The sequence below is a fragment of the Vanellus vanellus genome (assembly GCF_965231255.1).
Source record: "Vanellus vanellus genome assembly, chromosome: 4".
NCBI classification, from domain to species: domain Eukaryota; kingdom Metazoa; phylum Chordata; class Aves; order Charadriiformes; family Charadriidae; genus Vanellus; species Vanellus vanellus.
In genome coordinates, this window is record NC_138909.1 from 80,262,894 (window position 1) to 80,289,326 (window position 26,433).

Genomic DNA, 26,433 nt, shown 5'->3' on the forward strand with positions numbered 1-26,433 from the left:
CCTTAAACTACGTAAGTTTGTCTGCTCTCCCAAGCTACCTGAAAATCCCTATGGCTTCCTTAGATGTATTTAAAGTACTAAACAGAATTCCAAAATCCCTTAAAAAGCAATTTTGGGTTATTAATTTTAGTTATTAAAAGTAAGCGGATCAGGACAGGTGCACAAGACAGCCATTTTGTGAAGTATGTCAGATTGTCGTTGTGCTCTAAAGTACAAGGAGGGTGCAGACTAAATCCCATACTGTATTATTAGGCTGAGGGCTACTTCATGGGGAAGAACTAGAAGTGAAAAATGGCTGTGGTCTCTTTTTCCTTTTGAAGGACATCTGTTCTTATAATTCAAAGTTTAGATATATATTTCCTAATATATTTAATGTCCGTTGTCATTTCTCATCTTATTCTGCTAAACATTTTCTACTTAATGGATACATGTATTTGAGATGTACTTCCCTATTTTCGAGACAACAGTAAAAATGCAAAACCCCCTCCATAATGCACATACCAACAGCTTCAGATAATCCATAGACTCTCTGGTTGTATGCATCGGTTTTATCCCATATGAAAGTGTAAGCCAGATTTGGGGATGCAGGGAACCATTTTTGGAAAAGTCTTCCCACCACTGCCACCATAAGATGAACCTTCATTAAATTAAATGGTATAACAGATTGGGTCATAGTAATCTTCAGAACAGATTTATATCCTGCAGCCCTGGAGCTTAGGTACGATAACTTCAAATCGGTTCCCGGTATTGTTGTTTCTTCATGAAGTACCTATGCATTGGTAAGAAAAAAATACCGTATTGGAATGATTTTGAAATTAAACAGAACAATGCAGCTATCATAAAAGGATGCCTGACATGATGCTACATGACAATCCACTAGGAAGTATCATCTAAATCTGGCCTTCATTTAATAATGTAAAAATACATAAACAAGTGACAACATTTCACCTTTTTTTCTGAAAAGCGAAGTCTAAATTCTTCATTATACTGAGGCTGCTTAATTGATACTTTCTGCTGAGGGATTTCAAAGATCTCTCCTTTAGTTTTACGGGGGGAAAGGAAACATGCAGGAGAGGGACAACATTCCCAACTGCTTTTTCCAAAAGATGCCAAAAAGCATCTCTCATCTGCGTGAAAACAGCCCCTTCGTATGCCACCACCCGTGTCCCAACTACGGATACGTAATAATGGCAGCAGAGCCTCTAAGCACCGCAAAGCTGTAGATTTGGGTTGGGATGTCTAATTGCTCCTGGAGGAGGAGGAAAGATTTGGGGTGGTTTATTATTTGCATTACCTGTGGATTGTAAATACTTTAAACTAGAGCATTCTTCCATTTATTTTGAAGACAGATAAGGAGGATGCCTCAGGGAAAGCTTTTTCCATATTTCCTGATCAATATTCACTGCTCAGACATCAGCTCACCACTTTCTCATTTCAGAGAGGTGCAATGATTCAATTTTATTTTAAGAGGTTCCTCCCTCCCCTCTACCTTGTCTTTTCCTCTGAGCTGAGCAGCTTTGGTGGGTGATGGATGGATGTGAAAGGTTTCTGCGTAACGTGGATGAAGACAGCCTATACTGTCCTATACCTCAGCCAGGACATAAACACCGAGAGCCGGCACTTCAGGTGACCGGCTACCGAGTATCCCAGCTTATTGGGAAAAAAAAAAAAAAAGAAAAAGGGTATCTACACACATTTATAAAGATAATGCTTCTCTGGTGGTAAGAGAGGGCAGAGGACGCTGAAGCACAAGCCCAGAGCCTCGGTCGTGTCAAAGGAGCACTCCTGGGGAAGTATATTTGGAAAGCTTTATTTTACTTTCCTGTCTCCTAGTCCTACCGTCTGAAGACCAAACACTAATTAATATTAGTGGAAAGCAGACTTCAGGGAGAGCACTGCTGCAAATATTAGGCTTGAGATTTCAGCGGGATCGAAAGCCGGCTACTAAAGAAGTGCTAAGTTAGCTCTCTATGCTAGAGAAACCCTTGGACACTGCTTTTGAACAACTCACTGACTGACTGACTGAGCTGAATAGGGTCAAATAATGTGGTTTATGCTCTTGGGGAGGGCAACAGGCGCTACACCATTCTCTGTCGCCACTTCTGCTGTGATACAAAGAAAAATTTATATGGTATTAATTGTATCTGTCTCCTTCCCGATAACAGTGACAGGAAATCAGGAACAGTACTTTGACTTATTGTCTGGTATGAATGGTTATTTACATCTGATACATGTAGGCACCCAACTCTTCCCCACTAAGACTGTAACAGAGCTGTAGGAAGTAAAGGAGGAATTGGAAGATACTGGATACTAGACAAATTAAATTCAGATTTAAAAATTCTCAATTCTTAATCTTTGATTGTTTCTTCTTTCCCCATCAAGAACCTGCCATCACTGAGAAGAAATGACAAGCGGTACGGCCACTTGGAAGGAAGGGAACGTGGCATCATTTCTGTTTGTGAATCTCGTCTGCTCTCCCTTAGTCCAATATAGGCACAATATCTAAGCCAGAAACAAGCAAATATTTTCTACACAAACAAACCCCCCTCCCTCTAGAGAGATAAGTGATTGTGAACATAGTCCTTTCCTAAGACTTTGAAGGAAAACCACAAACCACCTAGGAACAAAAGACAAATTCCTCCTCAAGACATCAGCAGGACTGTCATATAGAGCACATTAAAACCAGTCTAACAGATGGAGGTCTCTGTAAGCAAGAGGAGAAAAAGAAATAATACGCCTGTAATAGGACACAATTTAATGGACTTCACTGGTCTCCTGTTACGACCATTGCTTCTTTTACAACTGCAACTGTGGAAGAGCAGCGTTAAACACTTAGGTGGTCTCCCAGTATTCCTGGCTGAGATAACAGGCAATAAAGAGGACACCTTGAAGTTTCAATTGCCAAGAAATTCCACTGTGTATTTGGATTACTATCAAATTAGAAACTAGGACACTCACGCAGTTCTCAGCGAGGTTTAAAACAAAACCCAAACCCCTATTATTAGTTTCTGCAGAAGCCTCAAATATCTGCTGGAAATCTGACTTACAACTTCCTTCATTCCATAAAATATCCCCCGTAGTAACTTATTTTCTTGAGAACTTCAGCAATGTAGAGGTAAGGTCACGCATCTCAACCTCTCTCCCAGAATCAAGCATTACAAAGAGAATTAAAACAGTTTAATGTTCATCCGAAAAGTTAAATCATCAGACACAGCAGAGAGCATCCTATGGGAGCCATGACAACACATCAATTGTAAAGCAATCAGGAAAGTCGCTGGGTATAAAAGTCACATCAGGAATCGCCGAGACAACCAAGCTGTCTGTACTTTACCTTTTGCAGACAGAGTATCAAACTACCTTCAGAAAGGCTGGTACCCTAAGGGGACTGAGTTATAGCCCAACCACCAAATCCTAACGCTTGACATTTTATTTATGGACGATTGAGTTTCTCAGAAGAGCAGATGTGAAATATTTAACCTACAGGACCGAGAGAAGGGTCACCTCAATTTTCAAAAAGACCGAGTTTGTTGTCCTGAAAGTTCAAGCTGGCGACTGAGTCACATAAATTGCGCAGGGCTGCTCGTCCCTCGTGGCCAGCAGGACTAAAGCTGTCCAGGCTCTGGAACGCCTTCCTGCTCCAAAATATGATATGATTCAGGTGACATGCTCTGATGGTATTAAGAACCCTGAATAACGAATTTAATTCAATTACGGGGGAAAAATGCCTGCTGTATTGCTGTGATTTTTTTGGCAAATTGAGCAAAACGAGGATTTGAGAACAAATTTCACAAATGAATGCAAACTTTAGTCCTAATGTCAGAAAAAGGCTCTTTGCCGAGACGCAACAGCTGAATTGCTGCATTAAAATGTAACATTGTCTTGGTTCGAGAGGGGCAAAGATGGCAGTTTTAGATACAGGTAGATATTGGCAACTGCTGCTATTACACAAAGCTTGAGTCCAAGGAGTACTAAAATTATACTTCTTTAAAGTAGAAGCTGAAACCACTCATTTCAAGATGGAAAAATCTTTTCCTTTTAAAAAAAAAGACTTCCACTAGAATTGAGGCACTTGAATGAATTTCTAAAGAAAAACCTTAAGTTAACAATATAAAGCAAGGAGAAATGAAAGGGGAAAAAATACTTGTGTTTTTTTTTCTAGACTTAAAATATTGCTGAGATACCACAGAGAAGAGGCACAGGAAAAAGCCATACATGTGTAGAAACCTAAAAATGTGTCCATAAAAGAATAAATCAAGAGGTGTACATGTATGTTCAAAGAGACAGCAAAAGAAAAGAAAACCAGAAAATGTGCTAGAAAACAAGGACACGTAAATGGAGGTACTTGGCTGTAAGAGTAATCTCCACATTTTTCTGAGTACAAACTTGATGTTCTGGAGATTTTAGCTAAGTGACACTAGGATGTAGCATCCGTATAATACTGGAATATCGAGACATCCTATTATACTGCCTGTTTAAATGATAAAATAGGTTAATTTCTTTGCTGAAAATCTGGCCACCCTGAAGTTACAAACAATCTTTTTTATTAAGTCACCGAGGCCCGTATTTTACCCTGAATTCTTCTGGGGAAATAAATTTTGCTAACTTCTGCTGTATAGTATTGCCAGTAGTGAGAGAGCACCAGGGGAGAGGAAAAAAAACATAAGCGGGCAACCTTGAATATATAATTTGAAGGAAAACTTTTCAGTCTTCATTCTCCCACACGCTTGAGGTGACAGTAACAAGCTGCTCGGGACCTGCAGAAGGCATCTTGCAAGCGTACGTAACAGTGCGTAACAGAAGTTTAGGAGAAGGAAAGCCTCAAAAACTCAATTTCAGAATTGCTCATTGTGACTCGCACGTGGGTTTCTGCCAGACCACGCTGCAGTATGTGGCAAACAGACATCTATTATATTAGGAAAAAGACAGCAACAGTATTACCTAACACATATAAGCAGCTGTAGCTTAACCTGATCTCCCTCATCTGCATGCAGTTTCCTGCCTTGTTCCACACTGATTAATCTCAGCTAGTTAAGTCTAGGCAGAGCATGCTAACTTGCAATTAAAAGTAGATAAAGTCATGCCTAAGTAGTCCGAATTTAGTTAACATGTTATTTATTATCATCCCTCTTGAGTAATGATCTGTTGGCTCTGTGATCACCCCTTTACCCGCCGCATTCGTTCTTTCCCCTCGCTTGCCTTCTTTTTGCAGTTTTCTTTTGTGCTGCTTCCTCGGTACAGACTTTAATTCCCCCTCTGATCAATTTGGGATTCATAAGCCACTAAGTACACTCTTTCGGAAACATTATCTCCAAGGGATGATGAAGCACTTCAAGGGATGATGATTACAGCAGCACATCATTTTCTCCTGTAGTACGTGACAGTGAGCGCTGTCACCCCACGCGAACAGGGTGACTCACACTGACTGAAGAACATGAGGAATGGTTTCTTTCTCTGTGCCTTCATCTACTCTCCCACAGTTTAAACTGGTATTGCCCCCTTTTTACGAAAAGATCTGCAGCAGTTGCTCCGCAGCTGAACAGTTTTGAATGGAATCTGGTTCTGCCCCATCTTTTATCAGCGTAGTGAATTTTTGGGGAGACAGACTGCTGAGCATTATGCGTTTCCGAGGGGACCTGACCCTAAAGGGGTACGTCCCAGGCACGGCTGGGCAGCTCCCACTTACTGAAGCAGGGGATTACGTGTGTGATGAGCGTAGAATAGAGAAGAAAATACTCCTTGATCGTTTGTTGTTTTTTTTTTTTTTCACACAGTACCAGAACCAGATTTTTGCATACGTAACGACAGTACTATTTTTACCTCGTCATAAGTGACCCACCAACACCAACTGCCTAGGATCCGCTGAGAATACGAGCTTTCCTTCCGGCTGGCTTTCTAGGGAAATCAACTCGACCCAACAGTCCCGCCTGTCAGACCTCCCACCTCCCAACTTTTGAACCTGGGAGCCAGTTTCAACCACGTTTGAAATAACAGTAGAAACCTCTAAAGATAATTCGGTTCCTTTAGGGTTTGTTATAAGAAAGGGTTTATTTAGGGAGGGAAGAAGTTGGTAGTCACATGAGAAAAAGGCTGAATGCAGTCCGTGGGGGAAGGACTGGATGTGGCAGACGGCTGGAATTACAGCAATGGGTGGGAATTAGTAGGAATCCAGACTTCGTTAGTCCCACTGCTGATGAAATGACTTGTTTACCTAGACGTTACAAATGTTTTTTGAAAATATGTATTTTCTGACATTCTTCTATTATTACTTTTCTCTTGATTTATACCCCATCTATCTAAGCCATTTTCCATCACTTCAGGAACTGAATCTATCATCTGTTGCCAAAACAAGTAAATCAGAGCTGCTTTTCAGTGGACTGTGTTTTGCAAATACCTTCTTTTAATTGACTTGCAGCTATCAAAGGCACAGAAATGATAGTGAGGATAAAAGCAACGATTTTCTAGCGCAGTGTAGATTTGTATGAGCATTTAGTTGTAATTTCCTTACATCTTTACTTCAAACCTGCTCCTACCATGAACTGCTTAATGATTTTGCTCTTTTCTTAAGAGCTCTGCATGAAAACATTTGAGTACATTTTCTATGTTTTCCTTGAAGAGACAAGGACATTTCTTAGTGAATGGGGAAAAGAGTGCCCTGTGTAATTACGACATTGTGAAGGTGGGGGAGAGAAAAAGAGAGAGAAAGGAGAGGGAGAGAAAAGAGAGAAGGGAGAGGGAGAGAAAAGAGAGAAGGGAGAGGGAGAGAAAGGAGAGGGAGGCGGAAGGAGCGTTGCTTCACTAGGAAAAGTTTTATCAGAAATCAACAATGAGATAAATATTACTTCTTGAAATGCAGCTCTGCTTTAAGAGTTGAGGAAAACTATATTAGTGATTAGTTATTTGCGATGGAGGAATTTAATATACCTACGTTAGAGAAAAAACTTTCCCGCCACAGCTTTTTCCGTTTAAAGCGAGGTTTTGATGTCTTACTTTCAGTTTTACAAGTTCTGAAGAAGCAGATTAGCACACACGCTCATTGGTCTGTAAGCCTGTCCTCAGTGTTCCAGAGAGTTCTTTTAGTTTATAATTAAAACTATAAATGTTTTCAGAGTATGCAGGGATGCAACGAGGAAGGCTAAGACCCTCTTGGAATTAAACCTGGCAAGGGATGTCAAGGACAATAAGAAGAGCTTCTTCGAGTACATCAGTAGTAAAAGGAAGACTACGGAAAATGTGGGCCCACTGCTGAGTGAGGTGGGTGCCCTGGAGATGGAGGGTGCGGAGAAGGTGGAGTTACTGAGTGCTGCCTTTGCTTCAGTCTTTACTGCTAAGGCCGGCCCTGAGGAACCCCGGACCCTGGAGGTAAGAGAGAGAGCCTGGAGAAAGGAAGATTCTCCCTTGATCGAGGAGGATAGGCAAACTTGGCACCCACAAATCCATGGGTCCTGATGGGATGCACCCACGAGTGCTGAGGGAGCTGGCAGATGTTATTGCAAAGCCGCTCTCAATCATCTTTGAAAGGTCATGGAAAACAGGAGAGGTGCCTGAGAACTGGAAGAAAGCTAACGTCATGCCGGTCTTCAAAAACGGCAAGAAAGAGGAGCTGGGAAAGTACAGGCCAGTCAGCTTCACCTCCATCCCTGGAAAGGTGATGGAACAGCTCATCCTGGATGTCATCTCTAAGCACGTAGAGGAAGAGAAGGTTATCAGGAGTGGTCAACATGGATTCACCAAGGAGAAGTCACGTCTGACCAATCTGACAGCCTTCTATGATGGCATGACTGGCTGGGTGGATGAGGGGAGAGCAGTGGGTGTTGTCTACCTTGACTTCAGCAAGGCTTTTGACACGTTCTCCCATAACATCCTCATAGGTGAGCTTAGGAAGTGTGGGTTAGATGAGTGAACAGTGAGGTGGATTGAGAACTGGCTGAACGGCAGAGCTCAGAGGGTTGTGATCGGTGGCGCAGGGTCTAGCTGGAGGCCTGTAACCAGCGGTGTTCCCCAGGGCTCAGTACTGTCCAGTATTGTTCAACATATTCATCAATGACCTGAATGAGGAGACAGATTGCAAATTTGCAATCAGCAAAGTTCCCTTTGAAGCAGATTGCAAATGTGCATCAGCAAATTTGCTGTTGACATAAAACTGGGAGGAGTGGCTGACAAACCAGAAGGCTGTGCCACTATACAGTGTGACCTGGACAGGCTGGAGAGTTGGGCAGAGAGGAACCTAATGATGTTCAACAAGGGCAAGTGTAGGGTCCTGCACCTGGGGAGGAATATCCCGTGCACCAGTACAGGTGAGGGGTTGAACTGCTGGAAAGCAGCTCTGCAGAGAGGGGAGTCCTGGTGGACAAGTTGACCATGAGCCAGCAATGTGCCCTTGTGGCCAAGAAGGCAAATGGCATCCTGGGGTGCATTAAAAAGAGTGTGGCCAGCAGGTTGAGAGAGGTCTTCCTCCCCCTTTATTCTGCTCTCGTGAGGCCACATCTGGAGAACTGTGTCCAGTTCTGGGCCCCCTAGTTCAAGAAAGAGGCCGGACTACTGGAGAGAGTCCAGTGGAGGGCTATGAAACATGATCAAGGGACTGGATCACCTCTCTGAGAGGAAAGGCTGAGACCTGGGTCTCTTTAGCCTGGAGAAGACTGAGAGGGGATCTCATCAATGTCAAGAGTATAGGGCCAGACTCTTTCCAGTGGTGCCCAGCGACAGGACAGGGGGCAACGGGCACAAACTCGAACACAGGAAATTCCATCTGAACATGAGGAAAAACTTCTTTCCTTTGAGGGTGGCAGAGCACTGGCACAGGCTGCCCAGAGGGGTTGTGGAGTCTCCTTCTCTGGAGATATTCAAAACGCACCCGGATGCGTTCCTGGCCAACCTGCTGTAGGTGACCCTGCTCTGGCAGGAGGGTTGGACTAGATGATCTCTGAAGGTCCCTTCCAACCCTGACCATTCTGTGATTTGGTCGTAAAAATCTGTGTCATGCTATTTATTAGGACTAAACAGATAAATTGAACTGTATGGGTCTTCCAGACATAGGGGAAAAACACCTTTCATTTTCAGTTTCTGAGGTGCGCTTCTAACAAGACGGCAGTCAAACAAAAGTCAGATGTACTATAGTGTGACCATTTTGATGGGCCGGTGCCTGATTGCTGAAGACATTCTGTAAATTTAACAATGCAATCAAATATAAAACAAGACACTGGTGTACGCCAAGCTTTCTTACCTTTTTTTTTTTCAGATGAAAGTTTAAAAATCATCCACAGAATAAATAAATTGGTCTGAAAATAATCACGTTGCAAATTCTTAATATTAGCCTGTGATAAAATGCTATTTATTTGAAGCACGCTTTACCTGTGTCTCTGGGATGACAGGACTATCTTCAGGAGAAATTCTAAAGAAGGTGGATAAAGGCGATGACACGATAACAGGGTTTGGCCTTACAAATCCACTCAGATCACAACTAGGAATGTCATTCTCTTCCTTCTTCATGACGAGGGTATCCATGACATAAAAGACATTCCAGGGAATCCATACTGTGTGATACTGTGTCAGGAACGGTGATCGCTCAAACACCAGCGTCAGAGAGGCACCACCATTCGCTACCAAGTCAAACCTAGAAGAAAAACCCAAGAGGCCTAGCTAGTCAGCGAATTCCCAAAGCCGTCCACAGCCTCCATTTTACAGATTGATTTTTCGTTCCATTGTACTGCTCAGAAGGCAGAACGGCTCTACCGGGAACAATGGGGAAATCAATTAAATTATATTACATAATATTGCACTGAGAGAACAGAGAGTTTGGGATGCCGCGTTTAATTTAAGTAAGCCCTTCTAAAGTATATAATCAGCATGTTTTACATTTGAGGAATGTACGACGTACAACTTGGGTCAATCACTTTTTTTCATGTCTTTTGTTTCCATTATTTTATTATCATCTCATTTTTACAAGCAGCTCTTCAGTAATGCCTTTGCTGTCTTTATGACTTAGAAGTGCTTCAAAGGGAACTTACATTCCGTCTTGGCGAGTGATTGTATATCCATAGTCTGGATAGTGTAGAAAAGAGACGTTGACTCCAATGAGTGGCGTTCCATCAGCAGTTAATACTTGGCCCCTTATGACGGACGCAAGACTGTGAAAAAGATGCAGGATCAAATTACAAATTTGCTTTGTTTGTTCTCTCTTGAATGAATAAAAGCTAGGAGAGGGAACATACACACACACCTCGGCATGGTACCAACTACCATTAAAAAAACATTCCTGAGACTCTAACCCTTTTACAAGTTCACATAATTTACACTGTATAAACAAATGCCTCGAAATCTACAGATAATAGTTTTGCGTCAGTATTGTTGATTTTACTTTGGTTCATTTTGTCTGTACTGAGTTACTAAGACCAGAAATTCACTAAAGAATTTTAAGAACTTATAAACTCTGTATGTTCCCACTGCAAGTCATACCTCTGGCAGACTCTTAAAGAACAACATACTTTTCAATTAGTATCAAAGCAATCTGTAAAACTGCAGGGACTATGAAGTACAGAATTTAAAAGAACAATAAGGAACATTTGTGCAACAACTTTTAATCAACTGCTGTGCCCAAACACATTAATGCTGTTAAATTACTGCAAACGCAGTAGTTCTAGTGTAAATCATCTTCCTTCACTCAGTGAGATCCCAGACACCTGCTTCCTGTTACTGGTTTATTTTCAGGTCATTACTGCTTTGTAGAGCACCAGTCAAATAGTTTATGCAATTATACTGTCATGCACTTAACAGTTCTATTACATTAATTCATAATTTATATTATTTAGTGAGCTCAGTTTAAAAAGTGCAGCTTTGCTTTTCCTTCTGAAGTGTTTTCATAGCCTTGATGTATTTCCAACTGTGCTAGCCCAAATCAACTGGTTAAATAAAGATTTATTTAATCATTACTGAAGTGCCCTGTTAGAATGCAGGTACTGAGCATGGCAGTAGGTACCTTCCGTAACCTACTGGCACTGGCAATTTGGATTTTACAGGAAATTTTAGACAAAATAAGCAATTTGATAAATCAAGAGAAAAGGTCTCTGCTGCAAGTCCACCCCATGAACTTTGCAGTCACAGTGGATCTTCTCCTAAACGTGAATCTCACGCACTCTTCGATTTCTTTCGTATTCAGGAGTTAACGACGAGTCGTGCTCACCTCTTGTTAAAAGGACTTTCCCCAGGTATGACATGAGTGCTGTCTGCTCCGATGAGAAAACTGATCCGGTCATAAAACGCTTTGGCAGCTTGCTGAGATGGCGACTGTTGGCTTTGGCTGATAATATCTTGGGGATCAGGTAGTCCACGACAATAAGGCTGGTTTTGGCAAGAACTCTGCAAACAGCAGTCCGGATCCATACAGTCAACCAGCCCATCTGTTGGCAGAAAGTCACACAAATGAAACACTCTTCCTCCTGCCCCTCTGCATGTGAATGAGGCAGCCAGCAGAGGGATTAGGAAAAAAAATAGTAGTACGCAAGAACACTAATAATTAAGATTTTAATGAATTCACTTTCAATTAAGGAAAGAGAGTTTGTTTCCATTGAGTTCTTAAACTCCCATGGAAATCCATGCAAGCTGAATACACTCAGTATCGTGTATAAATGAAACCTATTTATTCGATACTTCTCTAAAAACATGTTGAACAAACCAGAAAATGAAGGCACTCAGGCTCTGCATACACCGTTAACTTATAAATATTAAAACATTTTAGGTGGGTCTAAGTAGCTTTTATCTGAGGTCGTTTGGCTTCCTAGAGAAAAGAAACGAGTGACTCCCACTCTGCTGTTTTCCTGAAGTTTTTTAGCCTATCTACGCTGCAGATATCTTTAAATATTTCACAACATTTATCAGGGTGGATTCCTTTATACCTTGGCAGAAAGATTTTGTTGCTAGTGGCAAAGGCAGTTTCCACAACTATTTTGCATGAAAATGTAGGAGAGAACGAAACCTGTATCTAACATTTAGATTTTATTCTGAATAAACTGATGAGGAACGCTGGCCAGTATAAACAAGATTTAAACACATGGGTGCTTATCTGCTGAAATATTCACATATAACGAGCATTAGATCTGTCACATCACTGGAAATCTAATTTGGTGAAAGATTAAAATCAAGATCAAATTGATAACTACTAATTTGCTGTAAGTAAAGTCGTAAGGAAAATGAGCCTGGAAATGTCAGCTACAGAAAATTTCTAGATGAATGTTATATGGTATCACAGAGCTGATAATTGTTTCCCCAAAAGAACAGCAAGACTGAAATAGCTCAAACATTTTATTATTCCATTTAGGTTAGAGCGGGAGCTTGCTTGCTGCACTGAACTGAAAAATATACCGATGCGGCACTCGGAGGAAGCCCACGACTGCTTCTCTCACAAAACAATCTAGCTTTAGAGTAAAACTTCTTTCTGAAGGGAAAAATAGAATCCATTTTTGTTCAATCGTTTGTTGAAAGAGTGTAAGTAAACAGAGCTCTTCTAAAGGTATTCCTCTAAGGATTGCTGTGTTACGTGGATCGGTTAGAGGACCGGCAAAATAGTAAAGGACTGGGATTTCTATTCTTTTGCACATCTAAAATTCTTATTTAACTCGGCTGACATTGAAGTCAGTTCAGAGAAAATGAAAGGGATGAAAAAGTCATCGTTAAGTATATCAAAGTTTAAACTTTTTTTAAGAGAAAAGGAAGAACATTGATTTTTCCTGGGATGAGGATACGCCACAGGGTCGCCTTGCCGTTCAGAGAGACCTCGCCAGGCTGGAGACATGGGCCGACAGGAACCTCGCGCAGTTCAACAAAGAGAAGTGCTGTGTCCTGCCCCTGCGGAGGAACAAGCCCAGGCACCAGTACAGGCTGGGGGACAACTGGCTGCAAGGCAGCTTTGTGGGAAGACCTCGGGAGTCCTGGTGGACACCAAATTGAACACGAGCCAGCAACGTGCCCTCGTGGCAAAGAAGGTGCCGATGACCTCCTGGGCTGCATCAAGAGGAGTGTTGTCAGCAGGTCAGTGGAGTGATCTGGCTCCTCTGCTCCGGTGAGGCTTTCCCAGTACAAGAGAGACATGGACATACTAGAGAAAGCTCAGTGAAGGGCCATGAAGATGGTTAAGGCCTTGACATATCTCTTCTACTAGGAAAGGCTGGGAGAGCTGAGCCTGTTTAGCCTGGAAAAGAGAAGGCTCAGGGGGAATCTCATCAATGTGTAGAGATCCCTAACAGGAGGGTGTAAAAAAGACCGCCTTTCAGCGGCGCCCAGCGAAAGGACAAGAGACAATGCACACAGAAGAAACACAGGAAATTCTGTCTAAAGAGCAGAAAAACCTTCTTTTTATTGTGAAAGCAAACAGGTTGCCCAGGGAAGTTGTGGAGTCTCCATCCTTGGAGCTAATTCAAAACCCAACTGGCCATGGCGCTGAGCGCCTTGCTCTAGTTGACCCTGCTTTGAGCAGGGGATGGGACTAGATGAGCTCCAGAGGCCTTTCCAACCTCCAAGAGTCCGTGACTCTTGTCATTTTCTAGTCTTATTCTTGTACAATATGAAACCCTTTCCTAGCTGAAGTATTGACCTCCCTTGCTGGTTTTAACTCTAGAAGCCTGGCTCAGTGTCAAAGCTGGGGGTACTGATGGTTAAAAGCACAGGTTTGGGTTTTTATATCTCCCAGGCATTATCTGGTGCAGTTGCCAAAGAAATGCTCAAATTTCGTCATTCATCTTTGTTAGTTTATAAAAAGCAAACGTACATCTGGAGTATAGTCTGCAGGTCATAAAACTGCACGAGATTGACACCTTCTGAACTAATCAGCTGGAAATGCATTTTTACAAGCCTCTCCGCTAACATCAATCAGAGAAAGAATCTCATTTTCACCAGCCAAGATACAGGGATACGCTGTTTGTTATTTTTCTGTGGAGTTTATCAGGAACTTGCCCAGGCGAGTGACGGATGGTTATGAATCTGGCTCCTTATAACTTGAGAAAACATTTTTCATTCTTTCTCCGTACGTATGGGGCTAGAGCTATCTAGTACCACTAAGCTGAGTACTCTACTGCAGTGTGCGAAGCAGAGTAAAATTTCCTTTCTGAAATGGCTCTGCAAAATTACTGATGAATTTTCTTTAGCCTGAAAAACAAGAAACTTAGCTCAACACTGGCTTATCAGTTATACCACTCAAATGTGACAGTGAAATTATAAAGAAAATAGAAACTCCTACAGCCAGCTGGACAATCACTATCAGTCTCAGAAGGCTATTTGGTATTTTTTTTGCTCTAGATGGTAAGCGGTTTTTCTATATACAGAAGACGTAATGACTACATTATTGTTTTCTTCCTCAAAAGCTAAAGTCTAGCTGTAAAAATCTTGACTAACGTTCCTTTTCCCTTTGTTGCAAAATGCACAGAATTGGTGATAGGATTGCTTCTTTGGAGAGACTAATAAAACCCCCAAAACATTAAATGAGAGGAGTCAAGACAGAGGACTCCCACACTTGGGGATATCTAAAAACTAAGATGTATCTATCAGTGGGCATGTTTGCTTTTGAATGGAATTTAAAGGGTATGTTTAAAACTGCTGGAAGGAAGAAAAATAGGGGGACAAAATAAGCCCGGGGCACAAGTTCTGCCAGTGCCAAAGGGATATTGTGGCCAAGGGATCTACATAAATAACACTCTTGGTAAAAAAGCTGATTATATATTTAGGCAGCAAAAAATCTCCAGGCAGTGACATTCAGTGCCTGCATGGGAAGAACACAGCTTGGGAGCTATGATGCTGGCCGTCCCACCAGGACGGTTTCGGTGACTGTGGCACACTAAGGCAAGACGCTGGAAAGGACAGAAAACTATTAACAAACCTCAGTTATCCTCACATATCTCAATTTTACAACAGACTATAATGAACGGACTCAATTACAGACACCAAAAATGACTGCCTGTAGGAGCAGCTGGCGGGAAAAGCCACAAAAGCAGAAATAGCCCTTGATTTATTCCTGAGCAGTGCACAAGGACCTTGTTCAATGTTACTACTGCAGGATCTCTCTAAGCATACCTATACTGTACTCAAATGTGACATTCCTGTTGGAGTGACGAAGCCTAAAATATAAAGTGTTGGGCTCTAAATGAGCTGTCACTCCAGAAGGAAACCTTGGGCTCACCGTGGATAAGTGCTATGAATATATCAACCCAGCACTCCCCAGCAACCAGAGATGCAAAGCAAAAGCTGAAGAATGGGAAGTGTTGGAGCGCAAACCAGAGAACACGAGCATGCCACCGCATCAGTCCTAATTCAAGTCCAAACTTCCTGAAATTTCCTGAGCTTGGGTTACCTTTGTACTTAGTAACACTTCTGACATTCAAAACATTCTGTGGCAGTAATTTCCTACTTTAATTAGCAGCCTGCTAGCACACCAACGAAAAGAGAAGTTCACATTTGTCCTATTATACTCTTTTGCTAAGCATTTGCCATTAGCCACTATCAGAGAAGAGGCTCTGGTTTAGGTAATCTTCAGGTTGGATTTGTACTGCCCTGTGACAACGCTTATCGGGAGCAGGCTACCCTAGCCTACGCAAGTAATTACAAAAATACAGTAGTGCTAAGTACGCTTTGCTTTGTTACAGTATTTATTTTCATTTCAGTAATAAAAGAATACGAATAATCCCTTAAATCCTGCTGCTATAAACCTGTAACTACCTTTAATAATTGGATAGGAGGTAATAAAAAGCAAACTTAACAAAGGAATCTGTTCAATAAAGACCTACCTAAACTAAAGAGTAAACAGCTTATTCTTCCTACAGTGATGACAAAACATGTCCCACTTTGTTAAAGTATAATAACGACACATTTTTTTTCCCAAGCAAAGAAGTTAGGCTTATTCTGCCCACAGACGACTCTGACTTCCCCTCTCCCCACAAAGTCATTGGGAGTTTAATTCAGCCTAAGGTCTGCTTGTTGCACACTTTCCTTGTGGGTTGCTAAAATGGAAAGAAAATTCTGTATTTTATTATCCAAAGCAAACACATGGAAAAATAAAGAGTGATCCTTAAAGAGCAAGGAAAGGATCTGCACGACTCTCAGAAATCTATACTAAAAGGAAGATGAGTAATAATCATCCCATCATATGTCAATACTATCAAGAAGGGAAAAATGATCAAGTATGCCTTGATGTCATTAGCATTTCCTATGGAGAATATTCCCATTGAGGTCCCAGGGATGCTCACATTCACAGAATTTGAACAATCAGTCCCAGAAAGAGCTAAGAGTCAAAGGAACGGCAGACACTGTTATTAATGAAATACACTCATATTAATATATGAAATATATTTTACCCGGTGTAGGATGAGACATAAACATTAACCACAGCATGTAAATTAGCTAACAGCCAAGATAACTTTAATTATACAACCCCTGAGCCTAGTGCGATGTAAATCACGCTACCTGCAGTCATCGGTATAAATTCAGCGTAAGTGCTCAGATAACCTGATCTCCCACAACAAACAAATACAGCGGAGGCATCCTCGTGCCATTCCCTGTAGCTGTCTGCAATCCAGTGGCTTGCTCGAGAGATTAGTGGGCTGATTGCACGTACTCTTGGAAAGGGAAGAAACACTGCTTCTCTTTCCAGGTGGGTTTCTGGCACAGACGACTTTCTTTTCCCAGTTCTGTTTGGTATGCTTCCAGTTTTTAATTTAACTGTTATATTTTAACCCTATTCCTCAGCCACTAGTCAAAGACTGGAGTGAATACGCTCTGTACTGAAACACATAAGTTAAAATAAGGTCCACGGAAAGATAAAGGCCAGTGACAAATAGCATTACATCGATCAATTATGGCAAAACAACTGGCCAATATCTTCCTAATACGTAGCTGTATATCTGTAAAGGAAATAATGAAAAAAAATTGAGAGAAAACAAAGCAACAAAATACCAGCATTAGACTTTTTTTTTTTTGCAATATTGTTCTTTCTTCTTGAACTTTAAGTCATCCTTTTAGATCTTTCTGCTCCAATTCCTTGTTCCTTTTCCCCACAAACAGCTTTCAGTTTTCAGTCTGAAGGAGCATCTTCTTTTCCCTTGTTCTGTTTACGCGCGTTCCTGTTCACCTTGTTCCTCTTCCACTGCTCTGTTATCTGCTCTTGACTCTCCCTCTGATATGTCACATACTTCTATTATCTTTAACATTTACCGACTCTGCTTTACTCTATCACTGGGCTTTCAACTTTTTTTCCCTTTTTTTCTCTACACGATCTATTTTTTTCCTCCAAGTTGTTTATGCTCTAACCTAGTTTCTCCCCCTCCTTGCTTTGTCTGCTTTCACGCTTGCAGGTTTCTCTTTCTTTCCTTATGTTCACAATCCCCCCAGCCCACCTGAACTTAAGTCCCCAAACAGCACATCTCTGCATGGAAACGCTATGGCTAATGGCTCCTCTTGCTCCCTTCCTACATGCAGAAATTCAGCTTCACGCCAGCTCAGATTGCGTATACCAGATTGTGACAGATTCTTTAGCCCCTAAATGTGCAAAACTGCCTCAAAATATACAGTATGTAACGGAGAAGGATGACAAATCAAATGACGTGTAAAGCAATAAACAGCAGCGCTGCTTTAACCGTGTTAGTTATTTTCCTCGGGAAGTAAATGTTGCTGTTATTTATAGTTTGTGATGTTTAAGATCCCAACTGCGGTCGCGATATGAGAGCAAACAGCCAACCAGCGATGGCAAAGGCGTATGCAGTCTAAAGCTGAAAAACAAAGTCACAGATGACTTTATCATCATCCAGCGGCCTTATATGGAGTTTCTTATCTCTGCTCTGAATCTGAAGGCATTAAACAGGAAGAGTTGACGAGAGAAGGGGAAGAAAGACAGACAATAAAAGCATTACGTTGACCTAATATTTGACTGCATTCACATTTAATCTTGGTTTTCTGTGTGATTCTGGAGTCATGCCAAAGTCACAGCCCCTCTACCTTCCCCACCCTGATTGCAGATTGATTCCTTAAGTCAACAGTCCTGCCTGCATCGCGCTGCAGATTGTTACCTGTCACCTGAATGACAGACTGCGGAAAAGCAAGCTAAAAAAAAAAAAAATAAAAAAAAGACTTCTGGGAGCATCCTGGCATCCTGTCAGTTACCTGAGCGTTCACGGGCTATGGAGGGCTGCGATCTCTGTAGACTGGGCAACCGATTTATTTCTAGCAGTAGCATCATAGGTCACAGCGTACACTCCCTGTTTGGCCATTTCTCTTGGGATAATTTCCTTGTGAGGTTGCTGAAAATTTGAATTACTTTCTCTTTTTCCCCCTCCACTACAGTTCATTGAGTTGAGGCTACATTTTATTCCAGTAAAAAAGAACATTACAGGGAATCTAAGGTGACACCCATCGTTTGCTAAGTACGTGTCTCAACGGTCATAAGCATCTTGGAAGGCTTTGCCGATACGCCATACAGAAGCAGTGAACACCGCAGCGTCTTCTTACAGCCGTAAGAGCTAGTAAAATGCATGCACGGCTCTCCTGGCAGTATTTCATCACCTGACTGTAAAGTTTCCGTTCCCCAGTACGTTCTGCCCAGTGCTAAAGATGCAGTCGCTGTATCTTACCTCCTTCGTTGTCCTTACTGTCAGTGCAGAGGGTTTCCATGGCTACGTCACAGCCCGCTCCCCTCCATCCTGGCTGGCAGACGCAGTGCCAGCCGTTTTGGTCCAGCGTGCACCTCCCGTTGCTGTTGCACAAGCCAGGGCAGCCCTCTGTTGAAAGAGACAAAGAAGAAAAATCACAAGTGATTTCAATATTGCAATTCTGTACAAAGAAAAGAAAAAAAAAATACAAACAAGGGACACTTACTGGGAACAGGCCTTAAGAACAGCACAAATACTGTAATTGCACATGGAGAGGAACAGCAACATTACCTGGGGAACGTAATTCTTAACAAAGTGGCATCTTTGATTGGCCTGACACTTGAGACACCACTTACCTGTACAGGCAGGAAATAAATGCACCAATCCTCTAAATACCTGCAGGCCAGACAAAATTAAGTTTGTCTTTTAATTTTATTTTTTTTTTCTTTTTTGGCAAAGTAGCAAGAGATGAGTGCATAGTGCAAACACAGCTGTGTAAAATGATACATTTTTTCTGTGCTCATAGAACAGATCGTTATTTGCTCTATGCAGTATTGGTTACTTACTGGCACAAACGTTTAAGCTCCCTGTTACTATGAACAAATCCCTCCAAATTCTGAAGTGGGAAAATGAGTATGATTTTAGGCACGTAATAAAAGAGAACGTTAACTTTATCTGGTCTCAGAGTTGCCGTATATTCATGTGAAATTACAGTGCGCTAAATAATTGCACAAAGTATAGGCCAGTTTTAATGACTATACTTTATGCCAAAAATACATTCCTTTTCACAGAATAAGCAAAGCCCAGGAAATAGTGAAGCAGCTTAGCATCTATTCTAACAAACATTAGGATTCAGGCTGCATACGGATGGGACAGGACCAACAGGATTTCCAACTAAATGTAATAGCTGTGCGTATTTGATTACTTAGGACGGACAAAATGAAATACCATAAGGACCACAATAAAACATTGATAGACTGAACAAAAACACGGTAGTGACGTGCTTCAAGACAGATAGCAGTGTGATTTTTTGTGACAATCTCCCTAAGGCTTTTGTGCTGTTACCTTTATATCCTATCTTGTCTGCTTTTATGGCCAAGGAGGGAAAATTTGGGAAACAATTAAAATAATTTAATATATCCAAAATCGATAATTGTTTTCAGTCTAACATTGCATTAAAAGAAAACAGTATCTGTCACTTCCTAGTGATGGAATCTGGCATGCAGCCAACATGATCTGTATGAGGATGACAACACTATAAATATGTAGATTTTGGTGTTCCTTATCTATGACTATGATAAGACACTGACAGAAGCAAGTACAGATATGGCACTACTATCTTATGAGAAGGTGGCTACGAATCAGATATTTCTGGTCACAACAATTTTCTGTAAACTTTTATCCAAAAAACCTAAGTGAGTGGCTAAACACTTCTTCACTTTGTAGAACGACCAGCTGCGTGAACTAACCCATCTTGGTTAAGCTTGATCGAGCTTACAACAGTCTTTCAGAAGTAATCGACTTTTTTTTCTTCTGAAGACTTTTGAATTTACTGACTCCTTTCAACCACGTAGCTCCAAATTACAAACATTCCCAGAAAAAAAAGTTATAGAGGGTGCTTAACTTTCGTTAAATTACTCTTAGAAGGCAGAGAAATGGGAAAACCTCTTGAGAGGGAGTACGGTGATGCTACAGTTACGGATATTGTGCCATCATGCCAGGCTGAGATTAGTCCTGCTACTCTTATTCTTTTAGACTGTAGATGCCAATAGTATTTGTTGACGTACTGAGAGCTATTTTTTTCTTAATCTTTCTTCTGTTTAATTTATGGAAGACTTACATATTTAATTGCAATACTGACAGAACGTTTTAGGAGTCAACTGGGTACACTCAAGACTTATTGTGTGAAAGCCTGGATATTGCCATGAATATTGCCATATTCTAATGAAAAAAAACACAAATAAGGAATAGAGAAAGATACTCAGGGAAAGAGGGGTAGGAATATTTTAAACATTTTTCTAAATCAACTTTTCACCATAACTGAAGATACAGGAATCTTTGCTGTTTCGTGTTAGGCTTTTGCATCCTCAAACCTTTCAATTGAAAATGTTGCACGGTGTGTAGGAGCTTTTTCTGGCTTCATACAAAGTACAAGTCATAACTTCCTATAGATTGTCGACATTCAGATAAACAAAAGCTTAAAAGCCCGAGGTATTCTATTGATCTGTCTCTCTATAAACATACACATATCTATAATTAATAGTCTTTAGGACTAATGACACTTGTTCTGTGACAAGAGCATCACTTTGCTTTGTTTCCTCAATATTTACAGTTTTGTAGGTCGAAGTCCCATGACAAAACTAACAAAGAAAAAACACCAAACAGCAAATGAATACTATCTTCAGTTTTTGGTTCAAACAAAATCTAATACATGTATACAGTTTATATATAAATGTATAATTACTAATAAAATGTTGTTATATTACATAAGCAAGATTTCATTTTTAATTCGAGATGAGTTGAAGGTCATATGAGATAAATCTATAATCCATGGAATGTATGTAAGAGAAGATTCTTTTGTCCAGACTAGTACGTTTGTAACTACATATTCATATAGAAAAAGTACATGTAGGTATAGGCATGTCATCAAAGAGCAAATATACAGTACCTTTCACTATCTTATCCAAATAGTGAGCTTGAGAATTAAAAAGAAAAAAAAAAAACAGACAGACATTTCAGAAGTGTCACATAAAACAAGAATTGTTCAGAATTCACATGCAAATCAAGCAGGTGCACCTGACATGAGAGATCTTACATTACAAAATGAAAATGTATTTCAAAGCTTTTAAAAATGCAAGAAATTCTCTTTTCAGCAAACATCGTCATGACTCAATGAAACTATTTTAGAAAGGAGCCCTGCAGAAAAAAGAGATGCTACCTTTCTGACACTATGTTTTTCTTCGGACTTCGCTTCACGTGCTTTGATTTTTACATATAACATATATATAATCAAAGCTAGTTAAAAAAATCAATTTTCAACACAACGTAAGAGTAATTACTTCGCTTATGAGCTTTAAAACACTGACCATACTGGAAGATCTTTGATTTGCAGGTCACGTATGACTCTGACAGCATAACCAGCACACTATCTTAATTCCAATTGGATTAACAGGATTTTTAGGAGGAATAGGTTTCTTCTGCTTCAATTCAGCCACAGTTATACTTCTGAGCACAGACACCAATTATGTAAAATAAGTTAGATCGTATATATGGGGCGGAAGAGGGCACAGTGGGGTTAGTAGCGTGGTGATTCATTTCATTTGGAAAAACGGGTAAAAATTAAACTTAGGCTTTAGATGTATAAAAATAAATAACATGGTATATCCAAGAATAGCAAGAGGGGTTGTTTCATAAGTTATGACACTTAAAATTTCACAAAAAATTTGAGGAGGCAGATGGATGAATGACAGACAGAGCACAAGACGGATTTAAAGCAGCAGCCCCTACTTTTACTACATGGAACACAGCAGAGAGGGGTTATTGGTTCCCTCCTTACTTTCAGGAAACAGACATCAGCCGCAGTTGTGCTAAAGCGGTTAATGTCATATAGCAAAACCACGTGGCACAGGTCCATCGCAGGCTCCCAAGCCCAGCCACCCGCACACCAGGTGACGGGATATTATGGACTGCCGCAGTGGGGACCTGCCAAGCAGAGGCAACGATGTTGGATTTGATCCTCTGGTTTTGCTGTGGACAGGGTCTCTCAACAGAGCCCTCACAGGCTCTCTTCCTTTCAAAATCTGACCTTTTCTAAATCCCTGCTGGATGACGGCCCCTGTCTGGTAAGTACTCTGTCACTTGCTACTACTGCTCAACTTTGTGTTTCGGATGGCTAAGAAAGCCATTTCCAACCGTGGCCTTTCCTGCCGTTTGGCTGAACGGGAAACAGCTCTTCCCGAGCCCAAGGAGGGAGGTGATGAGATACGTAGTCTCACAGAAGCCACAGTCACTGCTACGACTAAGGGGTGGAAACTTTCTAGCCCCTCTCCCTCGAAGAACGTGTCAGACGTCCACTGCACAGTTGGGTTTTTTTACTTTTTCTATAATGGTAAGGTTAAAGGAAGACCAAGTAAGAAGATGAAAACATCAATTACAGAACATTTAGAACAGCAGCAACAAACTAAGTAGCTTTTCACATTAACCACAAACAAAAAGAAAAGTGATACAGCTGCATTTCAGGGTAGATCAAATCCTTCTCTTACTCATCCGCTAGAATTCCCCTTGCTCCTACACAGCTGCTCTTAGACCATGCTCTAGTACGCGTGGGGGAAAAATCAAGCATTACTCCGTAAAATGGAAGCAATTAGGTCTGTCTGGGGAATACATCTGTCCACCAGTGAAACATTAAATGCCTCTACAAACTTAGGGACAGGTAACAAAACAGAGCATAAAAAAACCTCCTAAACAATTGAAAATAGTCCCTGCGATCCCAGGCCCCCACATGCTATTTCCTTTCAGAAATCCAATCTGCATTAAAAAAAAAAAAAAGGATTAACAAAACGCTCTTTAAGATTTCTTGTATCCAGTAGTCTCGTAAGAAGTCAGTTCCAGAGCATAAACCTGTAACGCTCGGAAAACAAGTTCCACCTTCCACCATCCTTTTATTCGTGGTCAGCTGACATTAAGGACAACATGAGAAACTATTTTGGTTAACATGCAGCATCCCAGAAGAATCAAAAAGCAGAAAACGAGTGACCAAAAATAGTATAACTTTGCAGTGCGGTTTAACTAGCCGTGCTGTCCTCCTCATCTTCAGCGTAACTGAAACACAAATGAACCCAGCTCTGTGTGGCGGTACAATATATGAGCCTTTTTCCCTCTGCATAGAGAATTCCAGGTGGGATTTGGAGCATTTTAGTAGATGGAGCATCTCAGCGGGCGTTCCTTGGCAAGATATTTACACATCTGGCAAACGTGGGTTATGTTAAGTCCTTAAAAAGTCTAATTATAGACCAGCCAATATACCTACAAGATACCCTACCTTGCAGGGTCTGAGACTGTGAAATTTAAAAACTTGTTATTACTTCCAAGAGTACAGGGACTTCGTAGAGCTCCAAATGGAATGAAGAAGACAAAAACGAAGATATAAAATCTGTACATTTTCTAGGATAGTCAAAATCCAAGAAGATGTAAGTGGCATTCAAAATTCATGCAACGTAAAATATAAATGGTGTTATCAATGTGTGTGGATATTTATATAAATACGTGGCAGATAAATGTATTTTACAAAGAACTGATAAGTCAGGCAAATTCACATTTAACACGGCATAATTCATAACCAGTCAGAACCCAGACTTTTTTTTTTTTTTAATTTAATGTGTCCCATTAGTCTCCTATCAGAGACGTAAGTCAGTGTCTTCCTCCGATCATTCATATGCTACTTCCTCCAGGTATGACAGAATAGCCACAGAATAAATGGACATATTAAATCCATTTATCCCAATCAGCTCCTGTTTAAATCAGCATGAGTCACATACCCATTGATTTGATGTTCCTTAATCGGTACTTATAACATTGCTTTACTCTGATTATTCTGTCATAAAGGATTAGAACGGTGACACGCTTCTAAATACTGTATAGCAAATTTATATTTCTATTGGCTTACATTATTATCCTCCACCAGACATCTTCACCCATCATAATCTTTGTAACCTGTACACTGGACTACAACACGCCACATGTTTTTTGTAACGTAAATATATTCCCATTACAGTGTTAACTCAACAGGTCCACTAGAGTCATGAGTTACTTTGCCGTAAGAGCAGAATTTGACCTCATAGCACCGCCAGAAGTGAAGCAAAAATACAAAGGAATGGGACCAAAGCCATGTCGATCGAGGTCTGCCTAAATTAAAACCTACTTTTAAGGGTTTTGCTTCCTACACCTTGAAAGCGTGAGCTGAACCCCTGCCTCCTCTCTACTAATACTATCAGTTTTCTCCCTTCCTTACTGCATTACAGCCTCTCCCTCTACGAGAAAACAGAAAGGAGAAATTAGAGAGAAGAGAGCCAAAGGGAAATAATAATAATAATAAAAAAAAAGACGATGAAGACATAATTTCAGCATGCGGCAACAACGAAGAATGCTGTTCCGCTCCTCTCCCAGCCAGCTCAGCTTTGCCTACTTTCCTCTCCCACAGCTGGGCACAGCAATCCCCGTTCACCGGGGAACGAGCACACGCATCCCTGCTCTGACACAGACCTCACGCCCCCGGACACAGACCTTCTACAAGAAGACGTGAACAACATACCAGTCATGTTCAGACTTCTGCATTAACCTGGTACGAAGTGTCATATATGGAAATAACAGGTCAAAATGCCACCTTAATTTCTTGGTAGAAAAACTGACTGGAAGCAAACTATGATATGTCGATAGTATATGGCTTCCCTTATGTTTTCTATACATTTGTCTGTTTGTTCATAGTTCGAAAGTTTTAGTATCTTCACTTAATGTTTTCATCAATTTTTAGTACTCGTATAAAACTTTGTTTACAATCCATATGACAAAACACACACTGCCCACCCCCATTACAAGAGTATCATGAGTGGCAAATTCAAACGCCCCAAATTTAGGCAATGCCGGATTTATGGCTACCCGTGAGAGTTTTATACCATTCTTCCTTCGCCGAGGTACAGAACTGACAGTTCTCATTCAGTACTCATTCTCTCATGAACAACAAATGGCTGGTGCCTTAGGAAGAGGCACACCGCGCTAACCTAAACAAAGAAGTAAACTTTTTTTTTATAGACTTTTCTATCACCTTCCTCTCCAAATCAAAATTATTTAGTATAGTACCTTCACACTACTGGTGCGAGCAGAGAATGTAATCTCATCTCATTTTACCAGTGGGTAACTAAAACATAGAAAGATTAAAGTGAAAAGTATCCACCCATTTGGCTGCAAACACCTATGATGTGATTTTTCAAAACGCTTAGAATTATAAAGGATTTCATACACAAATCAGCATTTTAGCAATTCACGCACACGCAAGTCAAGTCCCCAGACAATAAGAAACGGTCAGAGGACGCTCTTTTAAAGTTTGCCTTTGTGAATGACTAACAGAAAATACGTGGTATAAGGAAGGGTAGAATCCAGTTTTTCAAAACCATTCTTAACCCAATCACCCGTACACCAGTCTCTGGCACGAATGAAGCGGCGTTTCTGCATGCGACAGCCCTTCACAGCCTTGCAACGTTCTTAAGGCAGGTCCTTCAGGTGCAGAGGGAAAAAGAGTTACCTGAGTAGTATCATTACAGGTTTTTTTATTACAATCATATGTATATGCTATAATTAATATACATTCTATCTTTTGTTATAATGATAATGACGCACAAAAGTGCTCTCTTGTGGCTTCCCAACTTTCTGATCTTGATTTTGCAACTTCACTGATGTTCTTTTAACATGGTTTTGGGGCATTTGAAAGTTCTTAAATCCTACACACACAAAGTAAACTGAAAAAAAGGGGGGAAAAAAAAGAGATTGCAGTCTGTGACACTTTTTTCATGGTGAGCAACAATGAAGCTTCGATGAGCCACCTACGCTTCTGCCGTCTGTGCTAACAAAGTGGTACCAACATTATTTCTTACTCCCCGAGCAGCCAAGCAGTCGCACGGGACGAGGCACACACTTTATCAGTGGTTTCACAGACTTGCCAACAGAAGAGAAACTCCGAGAGTTTCATTGCAAGCTTTAGGGAGAATGCGGTTTGTGTAAACAGGTTTTTGTGCTTGTTTGGGGGAACTGGCACAAAACT

The 26,433-nt window shown here is 40.9% G+C and overlaps 1 protein-coding gene across 1 annotated transcript in view; it reads right to left on the bottom strand.

The window, feature by feature from the left end:
• TENM3 (teneurin transmembrane protein 3) overlaps window positions 1-26,433 on the bottom strand; it is a 127,862-nt gene that overhangs the window by 44,963 nt on the left and 56,466 nt on the right. Inside the window, exons 9-13 of the mRNA XM_082481979.1 lie at window positions 18,603-18,749; window positions 11,180-11,396; window positions 10,008-10,127; window positions 9,352-9,613; window positions 502-769 (exon numbers count right to left, since the gene is read on the bottom strand). Of these exons, the coding sequence (XP_082338105.1) occupies window positions 502-769; window positions 9,352-9,613; window positions 10,008-10,127; window positions 11,180-11,396; window positions 18,603-18,749 (1,014 nt within the window). The remainder of the gene's footprint in view (window positions 1-501; window positions 770-9,351; window positions 9,614-10,007; window positions 10,128-11,179; window positions 11,397-18,602; window positions 18,750-26,433) is intronic.